The 21553-nt window shown below is 32.1% G+C and overlaps 1 protein-coding gene across 2 annotated transcripts in view; it reads right to left on the bottom strand.

Moving 5' to 3' along the window:
- LOC115887211 (vacuolar protein sorting-associated protein 18 homolog) overlaps window positions 1–21553 on the bottom strand; it is a 36571-nt gene that overhangs the window by 4546 nt on the left and 10472 nt on the right. Inside the window, exons 5-18 of one of the 2 annotated variants that reach the window (XM_030906573.1) lie at window positions 20047–20135; window positions 19945–19992; window positions 18948–19143; window positions 15888–15994; window positions 15564–15822; window positions 15192–15337; window positions 12412–12571; window positions 11182–11345; window positions 11013–11123; window positions 8260–8486; window positions 7223–7358; window positions 3656–3860; window positions 1062–1213; window positions 768–999 (exon numbers count right to left, since the gene is read on the bottom strand). In XM_030906573.1, coding sequence (XP_030762433.1) covers window positions 768–999; window positions 1062–1213; window positions 3656–3860; window positions 7223–7358; window positions 8260–8486; window positions 11013–11123; window positions 11182–11345; window positions 12412–12571; window positions 15192–15337; window positions 15564–15822; window positions 15888–15994; window positions 18948–19143; window positions 19945–19992; window positions 20047–20135 — 2232 coding nt within the window. The remainder of the gene's footprint in view (window positions 1–767; window positions 1000–1061; window positions 1214–3655; window positions 3861–7222; window positions 7359–8259; window positions 8487–11012; window positions 11124–11181; window positions 11346–12411; window positions 12572–15191; window positions 15338–15563; window positions 15823–15887; window positions 15995–18947; window positions 19144–19944; window positions 19993–20046; window positions 20136–21553) is intronic. The other variant, XM_030906574.1, reaches the window with a different exon arrangement.

The following is a 21553-nucleotide window of genomic DNA, read 5'->3' as shown; positions in this document are numbered from 1 at the left end:
CCTTGACTGAGAAGTAAGTTTGATTGGTAAGCACTTTTTACCACTTTCAAAGTTATTTCTACTTATTTTGATTTGTAGCGCGTAGCTGCTGCCTTAAATTTAAATATTTCTAATGTGAGTGTTAGTGACTACTATTAATCTTCTTCTTAGAGTGCCATACTCTATGCAGAGCGTCGGCTACCTCTCGCATGTACTTGTGATGTGTGTCATCAGTGTTTCACAAGTACACGGGACCTACAGTTTATCGTCGAATCCGAACGGCACTATTTGAGAGGTTGTACAAGGCAAATATACTCAAGGTGGTTTGCCATTGCCTTCCTTGAGGTGGCGGCTCGCTAGTCGCTCTATTTAGATAAATCAATATTTTTATGTAAATAAATAAAGCGACCGTACTGGCTGAGGATCGAACCCAGTACCATCCCATCTCTCGCACCGCAGATCGACGCACTAGCTGTTTGCGCTACGGCCGGCCACTACTATTAATAAATAAAATAATTACTAAAATATTAATTATTAAATTAAAAATAAAACGTAAAAATCTTTAAAAAATGATATAATAAATATATTGTTTCCCAATTTTACATTAAGATTCATCTCATAAATCCATCACAATCTGGCAGCGCTGTCGCCATCGCTTGTCACTCAAAATTTATCACGTGCATCGGAAATTGTTTTGCGATTACTTTAGGTGGTCTTTTAGGACCTTACTATACAATTGTCTCATATTTATTTAATAGTCTTGTACATATTTTATTTTTTATGCTTACCTAAAGAAGGTTCCAACTCTGATAAGAGACAATCAGAATGAAATTTATGATGGCAGGGAAATAAGTAGAACGGTCGCACCATAAGAGTAACATTGCAGATTTCACATTTATCATCGCTATTTATCACCATGTAACAGTTTCTAAAAGAATGGATCTCTTCGCGTACTTCTTCAGCTGATTTGGTCGCTTCTGCCATTTCTTCTTTTAAAATTTCTATGTATTGATTGTATTCCTAAAAAAATATGATTGGAATTACTAAAAAAAGTTACATGACATAATGCCTTTCTAGTTTACATTTAGGGAATTACAAATGGCATCCTTGAAGTGATCTATGGTGACAAAATCGGAGAAGAATGGTAAAATATCCTCGATTTTGATAAGATCGCATTGTTGTAAGAACTTCATTGCTTCTTGAATGTCGTCTTTTTCCTTTACGACGTGTTGGGCTAAAATATTATTCAACCGTTTATATCGACACAATATGCTTTGTGTGACAGATAATAAATAGATACAAAATCGAAACAAAATCTCTACTGAGAAACATTGCGAAACAGTTTCGTCACATTTTTGATACATATGTTTCGTAACATAAATCGCTTTTTGTTTCGAAACACTTTACCAAAATATGGTTTCACTATATAAGCTATAAGAATAAAGATCTTAGTGTCACAAATTTTTCGAAACTTTTAACAAACAGATGTGGTTCACATTTACAGATTTCGTATCCCTTTTGTGCCTGAAAAGTTTCCATAATTTATTTGATATTCTGTCATATATGAGAACATAACCTTACTTTATTGTTTTTTAGCGTTGTTGACAGGTGACTAGTTCGAAATTTCTACACAGATAGCGTTAAATCGAAACATGTTGGAAACAATGCTTCTATTTATTGTCGATTCATTTTCGAAGCACGAGTTTCTCTTTTTTAGACAAAAATATGTTATAATGTACATGATTTGTATCCGACTCTATGTCAATTTTATAAAATAATGAATTAAAATTCCGCCATGTTGGCTAGTGATAGCATTTTTACTAAAAATATATGTGTTTATTGGCTGTTGAGCTTTTAAACTCATAAGAACGCGTTCCACTTAAATTGATTTATTTATTTTCAGAACCATGATATAGAAATAGAAATAAAAATATATATTTCAAACAAAAATATTTTGTAGCAACAAATAATGATATATAGAAGGGGCATTAAAAATATGAAAGTACATTATTAAATTAAACGATGAATTTGCTTTTGCCAGACATTTTTGTGTGAAAAAACCTAAAAACAAATTTTAAGACAAAAAAATTATGGCGGAGGTCGACATTGTTGATGGTTGTTTTCATTTTGAAATCCAGACAGACATAGACTATTTTAGTTTGGTATTTAGTTTCTTCACATTTAGAAATAGTGGCTGAAAACGGGAACATCTTGGACACAAATTACAGAAAATGTTTCGAAACATCTCCTCTAAAATTCCCCATCGAAACATTTCAAGAAAGGGCTAGTGCCACCACATAAGATATATAGGTTTCAAAAATGTTTCCTATTTGTGGCATACCGTTTCCATTTCGTATCAAGAAACAGACAATTATTAGAAACATTACCTGTGCAAAAATGCTACTTGAGCAAGTCTTAGGTGAAAATACATTAAAACTTTCCTAACTATAAAATTTAAAGTCCTCTTAATAACAAAACTTTGTGATAGTTCGGTATAAAGGTAAAAGTCATCCCTACTAAGGGGTTGAAATAATGACTGAGTTAAAATCTGTCCAACTAGAGTTAGGGAAGATTTCGACATCCAAAAAATGACAGAAAATACAATTTATCTGTGAATTAAAATGACAGACAGTTGTCACTGTCAAGTATCGTCTATAAGATTGATAGCGAACCTGTATTGGGGACAGACTTTTCAGAGGTTTTTCTGAAAATATACAAATACAACGAGGTGTACGTAAGGGATGCATCTTGTCTCCCCTCCTTTTCAATATATATATATATATATATATATAGTGAGACCATCTTGCAAGAAGCTTTGGAAGAGGGAGATGAGGGCATCAAAGCGAATGGTCAACGAATCAACACTATCAGATACACTGACGCTGCAGTAGTAATGACAGACAACAGTGAAGATCTGTAGAACCTACTTCAAAGAATAAATGTATTATGCAAACAATACGGGCTGAATATGAATTTGAAAAAAACAAAATTCATGATTATTACAAAAGACCAAAATGTAAATGTTTCAATATCAATTGACAGCACGCCAATAGAAAAAGTCCAACACTACAAATACTTGGGCACAGTAATAAATGAAACTGCCGAACAATTGCAAGATATCCAGGATTGAGCCAGAAATTCTTTTTTAAAACTGAAGAAATTTCTTTGCAGTACAGATACAAACTTATTATATGTAAGAATAAGATAATATCAAGGTACTACGCCGTATGAACAAGGAATGAAGAAGAAATACATAAAACCCTTAAGAGGAAAAAAATAGAATATTTTGCACATGTTATAAGAGGTCCTAAATACCAATTACTCCAGAATTATGGAAGGAAAAATCCAAGAAGAACGTAGTCGGGACAGAAGACGAACATCCTGACTGAAGGACCTCAAAGAATAACGTCGAATGGATTATTTAGAGCAGCCACAAATAAAATCAGAATAGCCATGATGATTGCCAACCTTCGTTAGGAGACTCTCGCTAGGTACTTGAAGAAATATCGTCTCGTTGGATAAACCATTGTAAACAAATATGTCCCTCTAAAAACAAGCTTATGTAGTTTTGAGATTTGCTCAAATTTATAATATTATGCAGGACCTTAACGTTTACATTATTTTGTACACATTTTCTATAAATACTTTATATACAAACAGTAAATAAACTACTTACCTATTTTTAACCATAACTTTTTTCGCAATTCCGTATCATTATCAGGTGACATGTTAGCCATTTTCTTAGCTAAATCTAGGTTTACTTTCAGCGCTAAATCGACTGCTGATTCCCATAGACCCAACAGTCCAGATAATTCAACACAAGCTTCTGTTAGGTTACATTCTGTACATAGACGTAAAGCAAAGTAGACATCGTAGTTTATCTAAAGATAGTGTTGATTATTTTGGCCACTATTAAATTAGCAAGAATTATGAAATAAAACAACGATTTAAAGAGATTCCTCTCCCTTTCTAAAGAACACCAAATATATATTTTCTCTAATTTAAAAAATCTTTTTTAGAAACTATTTCAGCCTTACTTATCTAAAAAGTGTAAAAAGTCCATCTACAAAAACTGAATCACAGTGTTTATGTTATAACCCGTTTTCTTAGAAGTTAGCAATAATATAACATTATTGCTATTTTGATATTTTTCAGTCATATGGTTTGCGATAGCAAAGTAATAATATAATAATATACAGGGTTGTTCACCACATACGACACGGAGTATTGTAACTAAACGATTAGATTTTTACAAATTGTAAGTTTTGGGTTCGTTGAACAACTATTAGAGCTACAATTTAAAAATATTTTACAAGGTACAGAGTGTCCCAAATAAGTAAAAAATATTATAGTTGTATTTTTTTAAATGGAACACCCTGTATATTATTCTATTTTTGGATTCTACGTTTGAAATAAAGGTAAATTTGATTAAGGTTTATCACACTTAAACCTTACCGTTTATGAAATATTTTCAATTTTATGAAATTGCAGTGAAATTTTTAAGGCTTCATTTCTCCAAGGGTATCAAAGTTTTTAATACTAAATATTTACTGAAGATTATTTATTGATCAGATATTGTGTTGCAATAATAAAACTTTTACTACCTTATACAGAGTGTCCAAAAATTCATATTAAATAATTACTAGCTTTAAACGGCAATAACTTGTTTAATTTAAATGGAACACCCTATATATTTTAAGTGAATCAGATACACAATGAAATTGTCTATCAAATTGTATTATACAATTTTTTACCCATCTCTTCAAGTTTTCATAGAAAATGTATTTTCTTATAATTTAGACCTCATTTATCACTATACCCATGGAATATTGACATTTTAGCTTATTTTTAAAGATATAACAAATTTTCAAAGGGTACAGATACTAAAATTGTCGATATAGTGGCTTATTTAATTAAAAAATTAAAAATACCGTTTAAATATTTTTTTGTTAAAGAGGACCAATTAATATGATCCCAGTATTCAAACTACATTAATTGACTGTTTACGTTGATTAATAATAATTGCTCCAAATACTAAAAAACTGTATTTTGTGTGTGTGTGTGTGTATTAGACAGTGTGGTAAAAAGTAACACCTTATAAATTTTATTTCATTTTTTGACGAATGCTTATTTATAAAAACAGAGACGTTTTCATAACTTATTTTTATATTGATTTCTGGGCCAAATCCACATTTATTTAGAATACTTTATTAATTAAAACAATTTAAAAGTATGTAATTAACTAATTTTTGTTTTTTTGGTCGGAAATAATGGTGGTAAATAATTGGTATACTCTTTTACAAGGATTTAAATAGTTTTTTTTTGTACGCCAATGAACTCGCAATATTTACCACCACATTTTGTACATATATGGTGCTATAAAAAATCTGAAATGTCAATATTCCATGGGTATAGTGATAAATGAGGTCTAAATTATAAGAAAATGCATTTTCTATGAAAACTTGAAGAGATAGGTAAAGAATGGTATAATACAATTTGATAGACAATTAAATTGTGCATCTGTTTCAGGTAAAATATATAGGGTGTTCTATTTAAATTAACCAAGTTATTGCCGTTTAAAGCTAGTAATTATTTAGTATAAATTTTTGGACACTCTGTATAAGGCAGTAAAATTTTTATTATTGCAACACAATATCTAGTCAATGAATAATTTTCAGTAAATATTTAGCATTAAAAAACTTTGATACCCTTGGAGAAATGAAGCCTTAATTTTTTTACTGGAATTTCATAAAATTGAAAATATTTCAAAAACGGTAAGGTTTAAGTGTGATAAACCTTAATCAAATTTATTATTATATTTTATTTCGATCGTAGAATCTCAAAATAGAATAATATACAGGGTGTTCCATTTAAAAAAATACAACTATAATATTTTTTACTTGTTTGGGACACTCTGTATCTTGTAAAAATATTTTTAAATTGTAGCTCTAATAGTCCTTCAATGAACCCAAAACTTACAATTTGTAAAAATCTAATCGTTTAGCTACAATACTCCGTGTCGTATGTGGTGAACAACCCTGTATAATATATAATATAAGGCTATAGCTTGTCCAGCGAGAGAATATATGGTCTTGACAGATCATAACCAGAAAATAAGAGAAAAAAATACTTTTGAATTCAAATGACAGGCCACTGTCACTGTCAAACTAAGGGCTGGCAAAGGTTAGTCTTGGGTCGAGATTTCCGTATGTAAGAAGGATACAATGCGTTTGTAATGTACTGAACAAAGAGAACAGTAAACACGTTGCCAAGCGTATGAAATAAACCGAGAAACTGTGCACATTGCTAAGAGACGTAGAAGAAGATAAGCAGATTTGTCACATTCGACCGGTCGACCCAATCAGTACCTCAGTCAGTATTTAAAGTTCTAGGGAAAGGTGTACATCATGCGTTCAGCCTCACGATATAATTACGTCTCGTGATAGTTTATTTATTTATTTATTAACGAGTCGTTGTAATTTTCCCTATAGCTTGAACATTTTTAAGTGCAAGTTAGAAACACCTGTATTTTTGGAAAAAAAGTGAAATTAAATTGGTGTTCGACAGTGGTCGCGCTATTAGAACTTTATTAGAAATAATTGATTGCAGTTTTTTCAAAAATTTTCTTAACATTCCTGCTATATTTTCTTCGCAGGCAGTATGTGCAAATATTTATAAATAAAAAAAGTTACACGATTTCTGAAAATTGCTATGCACTAAAAGTAAATGAATGGATTATTTAATATTTTTGAATAGAAAAAAACAACCTTATTGAATTTTTCTTATTTAAGCATATTGTAAAAGATCCGATCTTCAAAATAAAAAAAGTTTCAGTATCTAAAGTGGTTCTTAAGTTATGGCATGTTATGTGTTAAAAAGTTGGGTTTTTAAATTATCGTCATTACTGATGTTTTCTTCTTATAAAAAACGGACACCTTAACGATATCCTTATAATTTCATTTCAGATGCTCAGAAACATACCTATCTAATGATTTTATCTAGTTATATTTTCGAAAAAAAAAAGCATTTTAAAGCGGTTTGCGATCATGATTTTACTTTACTTGTTAAGAAAAGGCGTACCGGCAACACTGCAACAGCATACCGTCGCATTTCTCTCACTCCGACTTAATAAGATCCCTATGCGATTTACTTCCACACGTGTAAATAGCGACCCAAAAATAACAGTTGCCAGCACGGTATATTTTTCATTGAATAGTTGAATCAATTTTGTTAAAAGACTTACCAAACCTAACTCCTGCCCTTGTGATTTCAAATAGTCCATTAATTTCCGGGGATCGTGTTTAGCGTACAGGGAGACAAGGAAATTATGAATTGCCTTATCAATGTTCTTCAATTTGGTAATGCAGAATTCTAAATATCTACAAACATAAGATATGCATGCAGTTTTGGTTAAAAGTAGCGTCCATACAGAAACTTTTTTTCTGTCTCAAATTATTAATTTAACTGTGATGAAAAATTGTGTCAGAAATTGAAGGGTCTAGGGGAAAAACTTCATAAGTGGCAATTTCTTAATTTTAAGATTTTACATTATTATGTATAGTAGATCTAACTGGTCCATACAAAATGTCCTCTGGACTCTTAAATTAATATTCATTTGAAATATGGAGTGTACAAATGAGGAGAAATATCTCTTATGGGACTTTATTTGAAAAAGTGGTCACAAAAATGGGAAGAATAAGGGTTCACCAAATAACCACATTGGCGCTAATGACGCATACATCAAAAAAATGAAAAGTAACCATAGATAAGAGAATAAAAGTAACATAACCAAACACTACCCAAAAAAGTTTTTTTTTATTTTTAGAATATAAAACAATTATTTTTATATATTAGAGACCCAGTCTATTGCTGCTGAATAAAAATTGATAATTTATTTCATGTGACATGAAAATAAAATTTGTATTTTTTTTTAAACCCGCGCCTTCACGTCAAATATCTATTTCTTTTGAATCATTTCCTGTTCTAAAAATTTGCGGCGCATATTTTAAATTTTAGGTTTTTGCTACAGCAGCGCCATCTTAAGTCTTCCTTTTTTTTATGACCCATTTCTTAACGGACGAAGATATTTCTCCTTACCTCTACACTCCATAATTTGAAAAAAGCAAAAAGTCTTCCGACCCAAACCTATCTTCAAAAAATAAAGTTTAATGATGTTGATTGACATAAATTTTGCTCAGTTGCCATTAAAGAGGCCAAGGTGACGAATTTCTATCGCTTGTAGTATACCATATAATAAAATTCGACTAGTCTTACATTTACCTTATAGCTTCTAGAGCATGCAATTCTCCATTGCAGGAAACTAATGCCGGTAATAGACGTAATGGTACCAGTTTCTTTCCTTGCTCTATTAGTGTTTTAACCATATGCTTAGGAATCTCTTGCATCAAAATCGGAGCGAACTGGTAGTACAACTCCAAATTATTTTGACTTTTAAGAACTTCCAATGCGTCATGGAAATTGTTTTTGAAAATATGCTGGCGGACAAGCTGAAATACAGAACAATTAATTGATTAGGTTACCATTTTCGCAACCGTTTTCTAGATTTTTTTTATGTCCGTGCTTCAACGACCATTCTCCGCAACATCCGCAAAAATATCCATCCTGTATTGCCCAGTGGCTATATTTTTGTTAGATTCAGAAATTTATTAGATTAACAGAAAAGGTATAATCTTCTCCGAAGAAAATAAAGTTTTAATTACACTCAGATGCAAAAAAACGTAACGGAGAATATATTTTTGTTATTTTTAGCTTTATTTTCATGAATTTGAAATCATGAAAGCTGTATATAATAATATCAACTTTAATTCTTAAACCTAAGTTTTATTATAAACTTTAGTACCTATTTGACATATTATACAGGGTTATGCGAGGGGTTGTTTTTATCTTAATTTTAAAACACCCTGTGCAATAATTTCGTGTGTAATTTTCCTATAATATAATTTTACGGTCAGAACCATGTCTCCTAAGCATTTTATTTTTTGGATCATGTTAATACATGCCTTAGTTAATTTTTAAGAGCGAAATGAACTTGCCACCAACAATTTACAATTTTTTCAATTATCATTCCTTTTTGAAGTTATTTTACAATATGACAAGGCGGCTTTAGTGATTACTGTAAACTATGAACTATATTCTACTATGAACTGCCCATCATGTTCGACGTTTGGGAAATGCTTGGCAGGAGGTTTAGAAGTCGCGAAGCGGTACCAGCTTCATTAAATGAACTTCACTTGGTTCTTAGAGAAGAATGGGAAAGCATAAAGCTACACGCACACTGGTGCAATCACGGCCGCGATCACGATCACGATCAGGGCAGCGATAACATGAGCGATTGTTCTAGCACACTACCTTCGCGTTCTCGTTCACCGCCGTACCTATATGTAGTGAGCTATCCTGTAGGTATACATAGGTACAAATTAAAAATGTGAATTATGTATACCGAAAAAAAAACATTCTTAAATATTTACTTACAATATTTAAACTTAAACAATAAAAAATGTATACATATGTACTATCCAATCCAATTGCAACTCCAATTTTGTATTAAACTTTTTATTTTTAATTCTATTATTTTTGTAACTTGCATCGGATAAATCATAAATATAGAATTTTGTGTATTTTTACAGCCTTTATTAGCTGCTCTGTTAACTAAATTTCTAAATTGCAACAAGAAAAAACACACAAAATAATGGAAAATTCCTATCAGTTGGGTCGCGATCACGCGATCAAACTCGACAAGTTGAATCTGATCGCCACCGCAGAATAGAACGCCGCCAGGCCGCTCCGTCTCCAAAACTCGATCGCGCCAATGTGAAACGGCTCATATGTATTCTTCAGCAACTTTTGGCCGCGGCCGCGTGGAGATCGTGATCGCGGCCGTGATCGCACCTGTGTGCGTACAGCTTTATGCAGTATGATATACTAGGGCTGGCATTTCTGGTCTTGGGTGCCTTTTCGTGTGTACGAAGAGTACGGTCAACACGCTTAGCAAAATAATATGTACTGAATAAAGACAAGTATTTTGCCAAGCGCATGGAATCTAGCGTCAGATTGAGTGGTTATGTAAAAAATACTTCGTATTTTTGCTCTCTCCGACTTACTAGATGGCCATAGCGATTCACTCCTATACATGTAAACGCCGACCCAAGGTTTCACTTGCCAGCAGGGTATACAGCCTCAGTAACAGTATGAATGGACGTATACAGGCAGTTGTAGCAGCCAAGGTAGGCAATATAGAGTATTAGGGTATTTTTTACAATTTTTTTGTTTGTTTGTCTACTTGAGTATTACAGATGTTTTCTTTAATATCGTTAGTTCTGTTATCGTTATGAATGATTAAAAAAACCAGGACCATGTATCATTAGTCTTTAACGTATTTTTTTAATTTAGTACAGAGTATCCAATGCAGTGTAATATGTGACGTTACGACAATGGTCACCAAAACCATCTCGTCCAAAGTTACATCAAAAAGTAATGATAATTGAAAAAATTGAAAATTGATGGTGATCAGTTCATTTCGCTCTTAACAATTAAACAAAGCATGTATTGACATGAATCAAAGAACAAAATGCTCAGGAGTCATGGTTCTGATCGTAAAATTATATTTTAAGAAAATTTACAGACAAAATTATCGCACAGGGTGTTTTAAAGTTAAGGTAACAAAACAACCCCCACGATTAACCCTGTATAATATGCCAAATACTAAAGTTTATAAAAAACTTAGTTTACGAATTAAAGTTAATACAATTATATACAGTTTGCTAAAAAATACATGAAAATAAGTTTTTACGGACCGGGAGTCAATAACGCTATTTTCTCTCGTTGGTTTTAACGTGGGTTATAAGATCTAAGATGAAAAGGCCTCTATAACTAAGATGTGATTGGGTTTAGGCTATTAATGAAAAACAAAATACAGCCAAGAGTTATACAGAATGTGTCTTTAAAGTAATTTAATATTAGTTCAAATATAATTTAGAAAATTATTATCTAAAATACTAAAGCAACAACATTACCTGTTCAAAATCTTTGTTAACAATAGTCAGTTTAATAAGATTACTTTTATCCCCATGGCTCTGCATCAGCTCATATATAGTATGTTTATTATTTCGTATGCAATCTGCTACCTACAACAATAAATTTAATATTTAAGCACTATGTGTGAATAAATACAACAAACGCAACCTCTCTTAAAGCCAAGAAAGTTTCAAATTCTTTTTGTATATCATCGTATGTAGCTGATTTTTCTAAACCTTGTAATCTTTTCTCTTCAAGTTTTGTTAGATATAATTCGACAACCCAAAGGACAATCATCGTTATTTGAGTTTTATCTTGTGGTTTTAAAGTGCCTAAAATGTAAAACTAAATGTTTAGTTTTTATTATCTATGTAACATACTAAGAGCTGGCAAAGGTTAGTCTTGGGTCGAGATTTCCGTATGTAAAAAGAGTACAATGCGTTTATAATGTACTGAACAAAGAGAGAACAATAAAAACGTTACCAAACGTATGAAATAAACCGAGAAACTGTGCACACTGCTAAGAGACGTGGAAGGGGATAAAGCAGATTAGTACTTAAAATTCTAGGGAAGCATGATGTACACGCGTTCATCTTCACGATTTAATTACGTCTCGTGATACTTTATTTGTCTATTTATTAACCAGTCATTGTAATTTTCCCTAGAGCTTGTAAATTTTTAAATGCAAGTTAGAACCACTTGTACTTTTGGTAAAAATAAGTGGTATTGAGTTGGTGTTCGACAGTGGTCGCGCTATTAGATCTCTGAATTCAAAAATCGATATCTCGAAATCCATTAGGAATAATTAATTGTAGTTTTTTTCACAAACGTTCTTAATATTTCTGCTATATTTTATTCGCAGACAGTATGTGAAAACCTTTATAAATTAAAAAATTACACGATTGCTGAAACCAAAAGTAAATGGCTGGGATTTTTAAAACTATTGAATGAAGCCTATCGAACTTTTCTTATTCAAACATCTTGTAAAAGTCCCCAACTTGAAAATAAAACAAAAAAAAGTTTCAATATCTAAAGTGGTTCTTGAGTTACCGCGTGTTATGTGTTAAAAAGTTGCTTTTAAATTACTGACGTTTTCTCGTCATAAAAAATGGACACCCTAACGATATCCTTATAATTCCATTTCAGTTGCTCAGAAACATATCTACTGATTTTATCTAGTTATCTTTTCGAAAAAGTTTTTTAAAAATAAGCGGTTTACGATCGTGATTTACTTTACTTGATAGGGAAAGGCGTACCGGCGAAATGTGACAACGCCGCAACAGCACACAGTCGCATTTCTCTCACTCCGACTTAATAAGATCGCAATGCGATTTACTCTCACCTATGTAAATACCGACCCAAAAGTAAGAGTTGCCAGCATGGTATACTAAGACATACTTAATTTGTTCCTTAGAAAAATCTTAAGAGAATCTGGTTGATCGACTTGCATAAATTTCAGGCAGATCTCTTCAAAAGACGACTGTGTTTCAGCATATCGTTCAGCACTAAGATGATATTGTTTTTGATCAAATAACATATCTGCTTCCTTTATCAATACCTAAGGTAAGAAAAGTAATTACTAGTATTTTCCCCAAAAATATGCAATGGAAAGAATTAGGAAGGCTACATCTCAAATGTTCTATAGGAAAGAATAAGTGTAAGCGTAACTGTGTGGCCTAAACTGCTTTGTATTAAAAAATAAAAGGCAAATTTTGTTTTTCTAAAAAGAGAAGTATACAAAGTGGCGCACCTTATTCGCCTCGATTAATGATACAAAAACGGAAAGATGTAGAAACAAAATATTTTATGGGTATATGTGGGAAGGTAATGTGCATAATTTATAATTATTTTGAAATGTATAGGGTGTGTCAGAACTAAAATCCGTACCAAAGTTATATTTTTTCTTATGAAACACCCAGTATTTTATTTCATTTTTAGATTCTAGGACATAAAATAAAGTATTGTCAAGGTGTCTGTAGCGGTAAACTGTATTACTGGTTGCATAACCGCATTACTGCTACATAACCGCAACGTGCATTGAGGAACCTGGCGAATTCGCCAGAAAGTAAAAGAAAATTACAGAATTCTTTAGAACGTTCCAGAAACGCTCGCCAGGGGGTATATAAGGCCCGCGCTTTGGCAGTCGGAGCAGTCTGAAGTTTGAAGTTTGAATATACCACCCTTTAAATTATTACGAATCGGACAATTTGGTCAAGGAATTTTATAAATAGTTAGTTATTGTATGTACAGAGTGAGAAAAAATAAATTCGTTAAGTATTTTATCGTGAGTTTAAATTAGTGGATCCACGGAATCCGTAACAGTATTTATTATAAGAGTTTCATATGCCTAAGAGCTTTAGTTTTTGAGATATTTAAAGATATTTAAATATGCACGCTATAATAAAAAAAGGTTGTTAACACCCTGTACATTACTTTTCAGAATTAATTCTTATGCTGACTTTTAAGCCAGAGAAATAAACTTTAGTAGGTAAATTAAATAAAAGTAAACTGTTATAAATTTAAATAAAGTCCATAAACGAATGTCGATTTTGAAAATAGCTACTAACTGTCACTGGAAAATTGCCATGGCGACACCAGCCATCTTGATTGCCGTTTTATTAAAAAATCGCTTTTTATTCAAAATCTGAGCTAGCTAGGTATAGGAATTCCTAATATAGCTTGAAAGATCATTTAAATCTGCTTCGACTTGTTTTAAAAATACAGAGTGTTGCATTTGAAATAACGAAGTTTTTATGTAAAATAAATATTTAAAATAGACCAGCAGTTTTTGATACCCACGCACAGTGATCTGGGGCTAGGTCATAAGTGGTCAAATCCGACATCCTGGTATCTTCCTTAACTAATGCTAATTAAACTCTTAAATGACCCCAGAGACATGACGCATTATAAGTGAATTCCTAAATTATTTTTTTTAAGTTACAGAAGGTTCATTTAGTATAATTTTGGATCGTAATCACCATAAGCCTAAAGAAAAAAAGTAAAACAAATTATAACTAAGGCAAAAATTGTTCGTGGAAGAAACTAAAGACATCTACGTGTAGGGTAAGGACTGGGCTTTTAAGCAGTATCCAAAAAAAATGGCAAGAGCGTTTTTGATTTTAAGCAAAATTGTTTTAATAAAATGTTAATTTAAAAGATGTTCTTGCTAGTTTCACAAAATTTATCTTTTAAAGTCCACCTTAGTCCGGCTAGCTAGTATGTAAGTATCATACCCCAAGGCTTACTAAGTAAATCTAAATTATATATTTACCCGCCATGACCCGCCCATGACGACAACAGAGATAAACTCTGTATAACGAATGTTGTCCGATGCGTTATTAAGGAACCAAGCATTTTTTACGGGATTTACTGGTGGAAAATTATATTTTCATCTCGAATCGTTTTAACTTATATCTTAAGTTGAATATACAGGGTGCTACAAATTCGAGGTACGAGCATTGGTATCTCGGTAATCGTAATAGGTACGAACATGATTAAATTGGGGTAAAGTTGCGCTTTAGGATTTATGTTCAGAATGATGTTCGCCAAGATGCAATCAAAAAAGCTGAGTTTTTTGGAAAAAAACGGATTTTTTTTGAAATTCAATAATTAGAAAATCGTATTTTTTTCGTATTCTTAAAATCTCTTTGTTATAACCAAAATTACTTTCAGATCACTGTGCCACGTATACATTTAAGGAAGCAATCAAATTTTTTAGTAAAGTTTATTTCTCTGGCTTAAAAGTCAACACAAGAATTAATTCTGAAAAGTAATGTACAGGGTGTTAACAACCTTTTTTATTATAGCATTATTATTTGATATTTAAATATCTTTAAATATCTCAAAAACCACAGCTTCTAGACATATTAAATCCTTATAACAAATGCCTTATTTTATGTCCTAAAATCCAAAAATGAAATAAAATACCGTGTGTTCCATAACAAAAAAAATTAACTTTGGTATCGATCACATAGTTCTGGCACATCCTGTATATTTCAAAATAATTTTAAATTATGCACATTATCTTCCCACATATACCCATAAAATATTTCGTCTACATCTTTTCGGTTTTGTATAATTAACCGAGGCGAATGAGGGTGCGCCACCCTGTATAAAACTCTACGGAAATAGATAACTGCAAATTGGTGTAACTATTTAAAGTAAATATAACTACTTACCTGGTTATAACAAGCTTCATTGCCCCTTGAATATTTCTTAGCCAAATCAAACTGTTTGTTTGCACAAAATATTTGCCAAATATTTCGTTCTTCTTTATGCACCCTAAATCTGAACATAGCATTTTCAGTAACAGCCCATATTTGACCTATTAAATATAGCAACAGAGTAACAATTGGAGTAGCATAAAAAATGTGTTAAATCAAATTAACATGATAAATATTTCTGAGGACTTAGAAAGTTAAAGCTTTATCCACAAAAGTACAAAATATTTGACCGCAACTGAAAATTTGTTTTCTTTAACTTTTTCTGCTAGAAATATTTGATCTCAAATTCTGTTATCACAACAGACATTGCGTTATATTGTACTATACCTGTTCTACTGTCTTTCAAAACACTGACTAATTTCCCAAAAGCTTCATTGTACTGGTCTTCGTACACTACCTCTTGATTTAAAAGACACATTCCTTTAATACTGTCGCTGTATGCCAGTAAAATGTGAAACTGCGTTAACGCAATTGACAGGGGATATTTTGGCGATTTTGAATAATCTTCATAAAGCGGTTTTGGGTACTCCAGTTCCTTAATTCTGCTGCTAAAGCTAGTCATGTCGTTGTCATTGGCAATATCAATCTACAAATAACATATTTGTAGCTTGTTACAAAATAAATTTTTATACAGGGACATATAAAACATACTTCCCCATAGTATATTCCTTTTTCAGTTATCCATGTAAATGTATTAGGCGTCACTAGATTCTCTGACCAAAATTGAAGTTTAGAGTACCTTAGTTTGCTCTCTGACGCTACAAAGAATACAAACACATTGCTTATTATAGAAGATAGTGTAAATATAACAAATTATCTGTTTATGTTTATAATTTAAATTTTCTCCGTTTATATAAAACAAATTATTTGGTCCTTTTATAGTAAACTGATATTGTTTGTACACCTATGCTAAAAATACACACCAGATCATCCTAAATCAAAGGTCTGAATTGTAAGAAATGATGAAGATGCCATACATGGAAATTCAAATATATGTTAAAAAAAGACAGAAGGCTATCTCATATTGTGGCTGCAGTGTGCATTCACCAATTAATAGAATGCTTAAATGCTCCTGATTTATCTGTCTGGATTTTTTATGGGGATATGCTAAAGACTGTGTTTACAAAACTCAACCAACTATTATTGTTTACAAACTCAACAACTGACGCAATATGAAAGAAATGATTGTGGCTGCTTTTCGAAGTAGTACTCCACATATGCCCCTTAGCTTGAAAAGAGAATCTTTTTATTCAGTAAACAGGAAAGAAAACATACTGATCATTTGATTTCATCTAGCTAATTTTTGTCACATAATTATACGTTTATATCTAGTTTTAATTCTGTAATAATTAAAATATGTCAATTAAACGTGTATCTTTACATTACCAGTAATTTACTCTACATCCTTTAATTTTTGTTCAACTAACAAAAGGTATATCACAGCCACCCTAGATTTTTCAAATAATAAAGATCTACTGACGCAAAATCATAAAAATTAAAATATCTAGGAAAATCTTTGTCTGAGAAGCAACCTTAATAATATTTTGAAGATATATGAATTCCCCATTGAACACCGGAATAATATACTGGGTGTTCCATTTAAAATAAAGGAGTAACTTGCTTTTTGAAAAGTGACTAATGTCACAGCCCGACTCTACTTAACAAGCCGTGAACAAGGAAATCTGGCAACCCTGGTTTCAGATCGATCGATATACATTTAGCCATATGATTTACGTTCATTGACCTGTTGCTCTGTTATGTTTCTGTAAATAAATCCGCTTTTTTGAAAGAAAATATTGTTTAGTTAAAGACTAAAGTTGTGAAAAGTCTTACTGTGTGAGATTTGTAAGTTACCGGGACAATTTTTTTCCGTAGACATTGCGTAAAAACAAATATCCGTGGGTGAAAAATTCGTCGGGTTGTAAGCGAGGTTAAGTGCTTTCTTCAAAGAATGGCGGCAAATTCGGCGGCGAATGAACATTTTGTGGTGCTTTTTAAAACAATTTATTGAAAGTAGTTATTGTTGTAATCAAAAATTACCATGCCATGTCCTTGTTATGTGATTGGGTGCAATTCCAATTATAAAACTTGTCTTGATGCAGGAGAACCAGCGGTATCTGTTATTACCTTTCCAAAGGATGAAAACCTTAAAGCCCAATGGCTTAGGAATATTCCTAGGTCACCCTCAAAATATTCTGTGGTTTGTGCTGAGCATGTTGTAGAAAGAGACATTATTAGGGAGGAGGATTATCGCTTGCCAGATGGATCAATGCAAAAGGTACCTACTTAAACTAGACTAAAGTTAAATACAGTGCCTAGTATCTTTGCAAATTTGCCACATTACTTGTCAAAAACAGTCCCTGTTCCCCGAAAAAGTCCTGCTGAAAGAACCAAAGAAATGCAAGATCGAAGTGAGCAAATAAATCTAATTATAAACTTTGACAATTTGACTTCAAATTTTAGAAATAGGATTATTTTAAATGAATCTTGGAATATTAAGATTGTAAAAGACTCTAAAGTACTTTAGAATTTCCTTTGTAATCATATTTCGGTAGGTTTGGACATGCAAATAAGTGTTTTCTTAAATAATAGTGAACTCTGTTTTAATGACGTAAAATGGGTTTTACCAATAGATATGAAATTAACCAGGTGGTCTCAACTGGAAAATGTACTTTCTCGTTATAAAAATAAAGGTTCGGACTCGGGTTCAGAATCAATAACTAATCCTCAAAATTACCTAACATTTCTTAACAAGGGGATTAAAGAACTAAAAAAAGAATTGTATTTTCTTTCATCTGAACACGAGTCTGGACACTATGAGTCAAATGAATATGATGATATTTATAGCATATTGGCACTTTTAGTTGATCAGTTAAACTGTCCTTTTACCGAGCCTTTTACAGTATCATGAAAAATTAATTTGTTTCAAAGATCTTAAATATTAATTATACTGATTTAATTATTTTAATAAATTATTTTACGACATCCTTAAATCGCGCCTTAAATTAATTTAAAAATACGCGCCTCGATAGCTGGTAAAACGGCCGTCGGGCATTCGCCCTCGCTAGAAACCGATCTGAATCTCTTGCCGGTAGCGGCGTTGCCAAATGGTTGTTCACGGCTTGTTAAGTAGAGTCGGGCTGTGCTAATGTTCCATATTAATTTTGTCTCACCCTATATTTTTTCTGGTATCAAATTTTAATTTGGTTATCATTACAAAAAACACAACTTTGATGTGTAACTTCTTTTGGGGACATCCGGTAGAACTCCATATGTGTGTCGTCTCCTGTGTCGTCTCTACTGAAGTAACGACTTGCTCTAGAAAGTTGCTTTTTTTACTAAAAGATAGCTAATTGGCTCTTCTAAAAATTGTCGTCGCCGGACTGATGTGGCGGATGCGCCAGGCTTCAACTAGCATTTTTATAAAATGCTTTCAATTAACATACATCTAACCTAACCTAGCCAAAATTTTATTTCGATATAAACTAGCGTTCTCCTTAGAGCCTCCGCGTCGTATGAGAGGCGCCACTTTGTATGTATAGTGATCTCACGAAATAAGTTGCTAATTCTATGTAAACACTAATTTAGTTTAGTATTTTTGTATCACTTTCAAACAATGTTTAAACAGAAAAAAAATAACAAGTAAGGCATCCTATTAAATTAATTTTCTTAATCAAAATTTACAGTTTGTAAACCATGTATACCACTTACCGAAAAATGTTTTTTCCTCGGGGACATTATGAAAAATATGTTGCAAAAATGATTTTTCATCGTTCTCACTCCTACCGGTAAAGTAATATAATCTTGAAGGAGTCGCCGCAAAAATGACATATTTGTCTGTTCCCAATACTTGGAAATACTCCAAAGCCGTAATTGGAGTGTCTGTATTCTTTCCAATATCAAAAACCTATTTAAATCAAAATGCCATTAGAATTTAACACGTCTAGAATGTCATTACAATCTAATCTCACAGAAGACATTCAAACAATGAGAGAAGGACAATATAACCATGAATTAAAAATACAGACAAGGTACCGTTAGTAATGACATATTTTTTTTCGCCAGACAGACTATTCTTGATAAACATGCAAAATATTTATTCCAGAAAAATTAAATTTGATTTATATAGTACCAGAGCTGCAAGCTCACAGAAAACTTACGTCTTTTTTTTATTTAAATCATTTTAATGATTTAAGTCATTTGATTTTAAGTAATTTTTCGAAAGCTGACTTAAGACTTAAAATTTAAGTCTTTTTCAAAATGATTTGTGAGTTAAGTTTGGTTTGCGGTAGTAATGGCCTTTTATATGCCTTGAGGAGTTTAGTTGATGTAAATAATATCTGTTTATATATTTATAATTAATTTATTTTTGTTTCCTAAAATATTTTGATTAAAATAAAATATGTAAAAGTGGGCAACGCTGCGTCAAGCTTAATCACGTGACTCAAAGTTTATTTGGTATGAACTGTATTTGAACCTGTTGTAATTCTTTTTTTATATAAAAGTGAATTAAATCATGAATATGACAGCTTCAGAGCAGTAAAAATCTCACCCACCCAAACTTTCCAAACACTATGCAAACCACTATATACCTTTTTTTTGCTATGTATATATTTTTTGCCATTAGCAAAGCTAATAAATCCTAAAGAAAAATGATTCCCTACATGCTTTTGTTTTTCCCCATTCAGATTTTGATATATTTACTTACCAAACCTTCAATCTCCTTATTAAGGTACAGAGGTAAATAGTTTGGAAGCTTGTAAAAAATAAATTCAGAACCACAATATAATTGTTAATTAAACATACTCACCTGTTTCCAATATTGTTCCAAACTTGATGAGAAAAACTTATCTCCTTCAGCCACAATTTCTGTTTCAAATATAAGTCCTTTGGATGTTCCTGGAAAGATTAAACCCATATTTGTGTAAAATGTTCACATTGATTCAAAAAATATTAAGTGTGTCAAATCAGAGGACCATTTTGACATCCAAAAATTGTCAGAAAAATTAGTTCTGAATTAAAAAAAAACAGACAAGTGTCACTGACAAGTCTTTCTTTCATTAAATATATTATAGACAAACAACTTTTTATCACTAAATTCTGCTCACATGTTGAATTAATATTTTCATATTTTCTCTTTAAAATAAAATAACCTTAATCTAAAGTGTGATTAAACTTGCCAGCTACCTAATTATTTAATTATAATTTATGCGAATGTAGTAATATGGCATTGTTGACAACAAATATACAAGGAGGGATTACATATTATGTCCAAATGCAAAGGTTAGCATACATCCATGATACAAAGAAAACAAGGTATGATCGATAGCGGCTCCAATAGGTTTGTTCTCACAGCGTGTTCCCAACATGTTTGTGACTTCTTCCAAACCAATGTTAATGCGCAGGTCTCAAATAATGTAGTTTCTGATCGATTTCAAACTGTCTGTGTGAACAGCGAATTGAGCGAATCCCCTACTCTTCTTTTTTGATCTAATACCACTAATTTTAACTCCTACGTAATACAAACAACTCCGCCTGCGCGATAACTGGGTGGACCGAGAAGCTCAGTGGTCGTGTTGCCGGTCCTAAGCCCGGAAAAAGGAGGAAGGTTGTCGGGCCAGGTTATCTCCCTACCCGATGTAAAAAAGAACCACGGCTCACAGAACCGACACTCTGCCTCGGAAAACGACTGATTTATTGATGATGACCCACGCAAGAAAAAGGATAACGGCCTGGAAAAAGGAATGTATACTGCGCTTTGCCACCTGGAACATAAATTCATTTAACAACAAAGATCAAGAAACCCTAAAAGAACTTAAAGATAATAAAATCGATATATGTGCCCTACAGGAGACGGAAAAGAAAGGTAAAGGTCAATTACAATACGATGACTATCTAGTGATCTACAGCGGAGTTGAAAAACAAACAAGGGCAAAAGAAGAAGTAGCAATCGCAGTAGCAAGAACGTACCAATCAAACATACGGGACTGCAGTTATGTATCCTCGCGAATCTTGGTCGTAAGAATGGAAACAGAAGATCAAAAACTAAATATAGTGTCAGTTTACTCACCTGACAATAAACCAAAACAAGAAAGGGAGTCCTTCTATGATCAACTCCAAAATACAATTCAATCATTGCCAAGCGATCAACAAATATTAATTCTTGGAGATTTCAATGCCCACATCGGAATCAAATAATCCCTGGAATCAAGCAGAGGTTTAATGAAAATGTACTGAATGAGAATGGAGAACTTATGATCGACTTATGCACATTCAATGAACTACGTATTAACAACACATTCTACGACCATAAAGAG

This window comes from Sitophilus oryzae, unplaced genomic scaffold, assembly GCF_002938485.1.
Source record: "Sitophilus oryzae breed Bouriz unplaced genomic scaffold, Soryzae_2.0 scaffold_556_pilon_pilon, whole genome shotgun sequence".
NCBI classification, from domain to species: domain Eukaryota; kingdom Metazoa; phylum Arthropoda; class Insecta; order Coleoptera; family Curculionidae; genus Sitophilus; species Sitophilus oryzae.
This window is presented reverse-complemented; position numbering and strand designations above follow the sequence as displayed.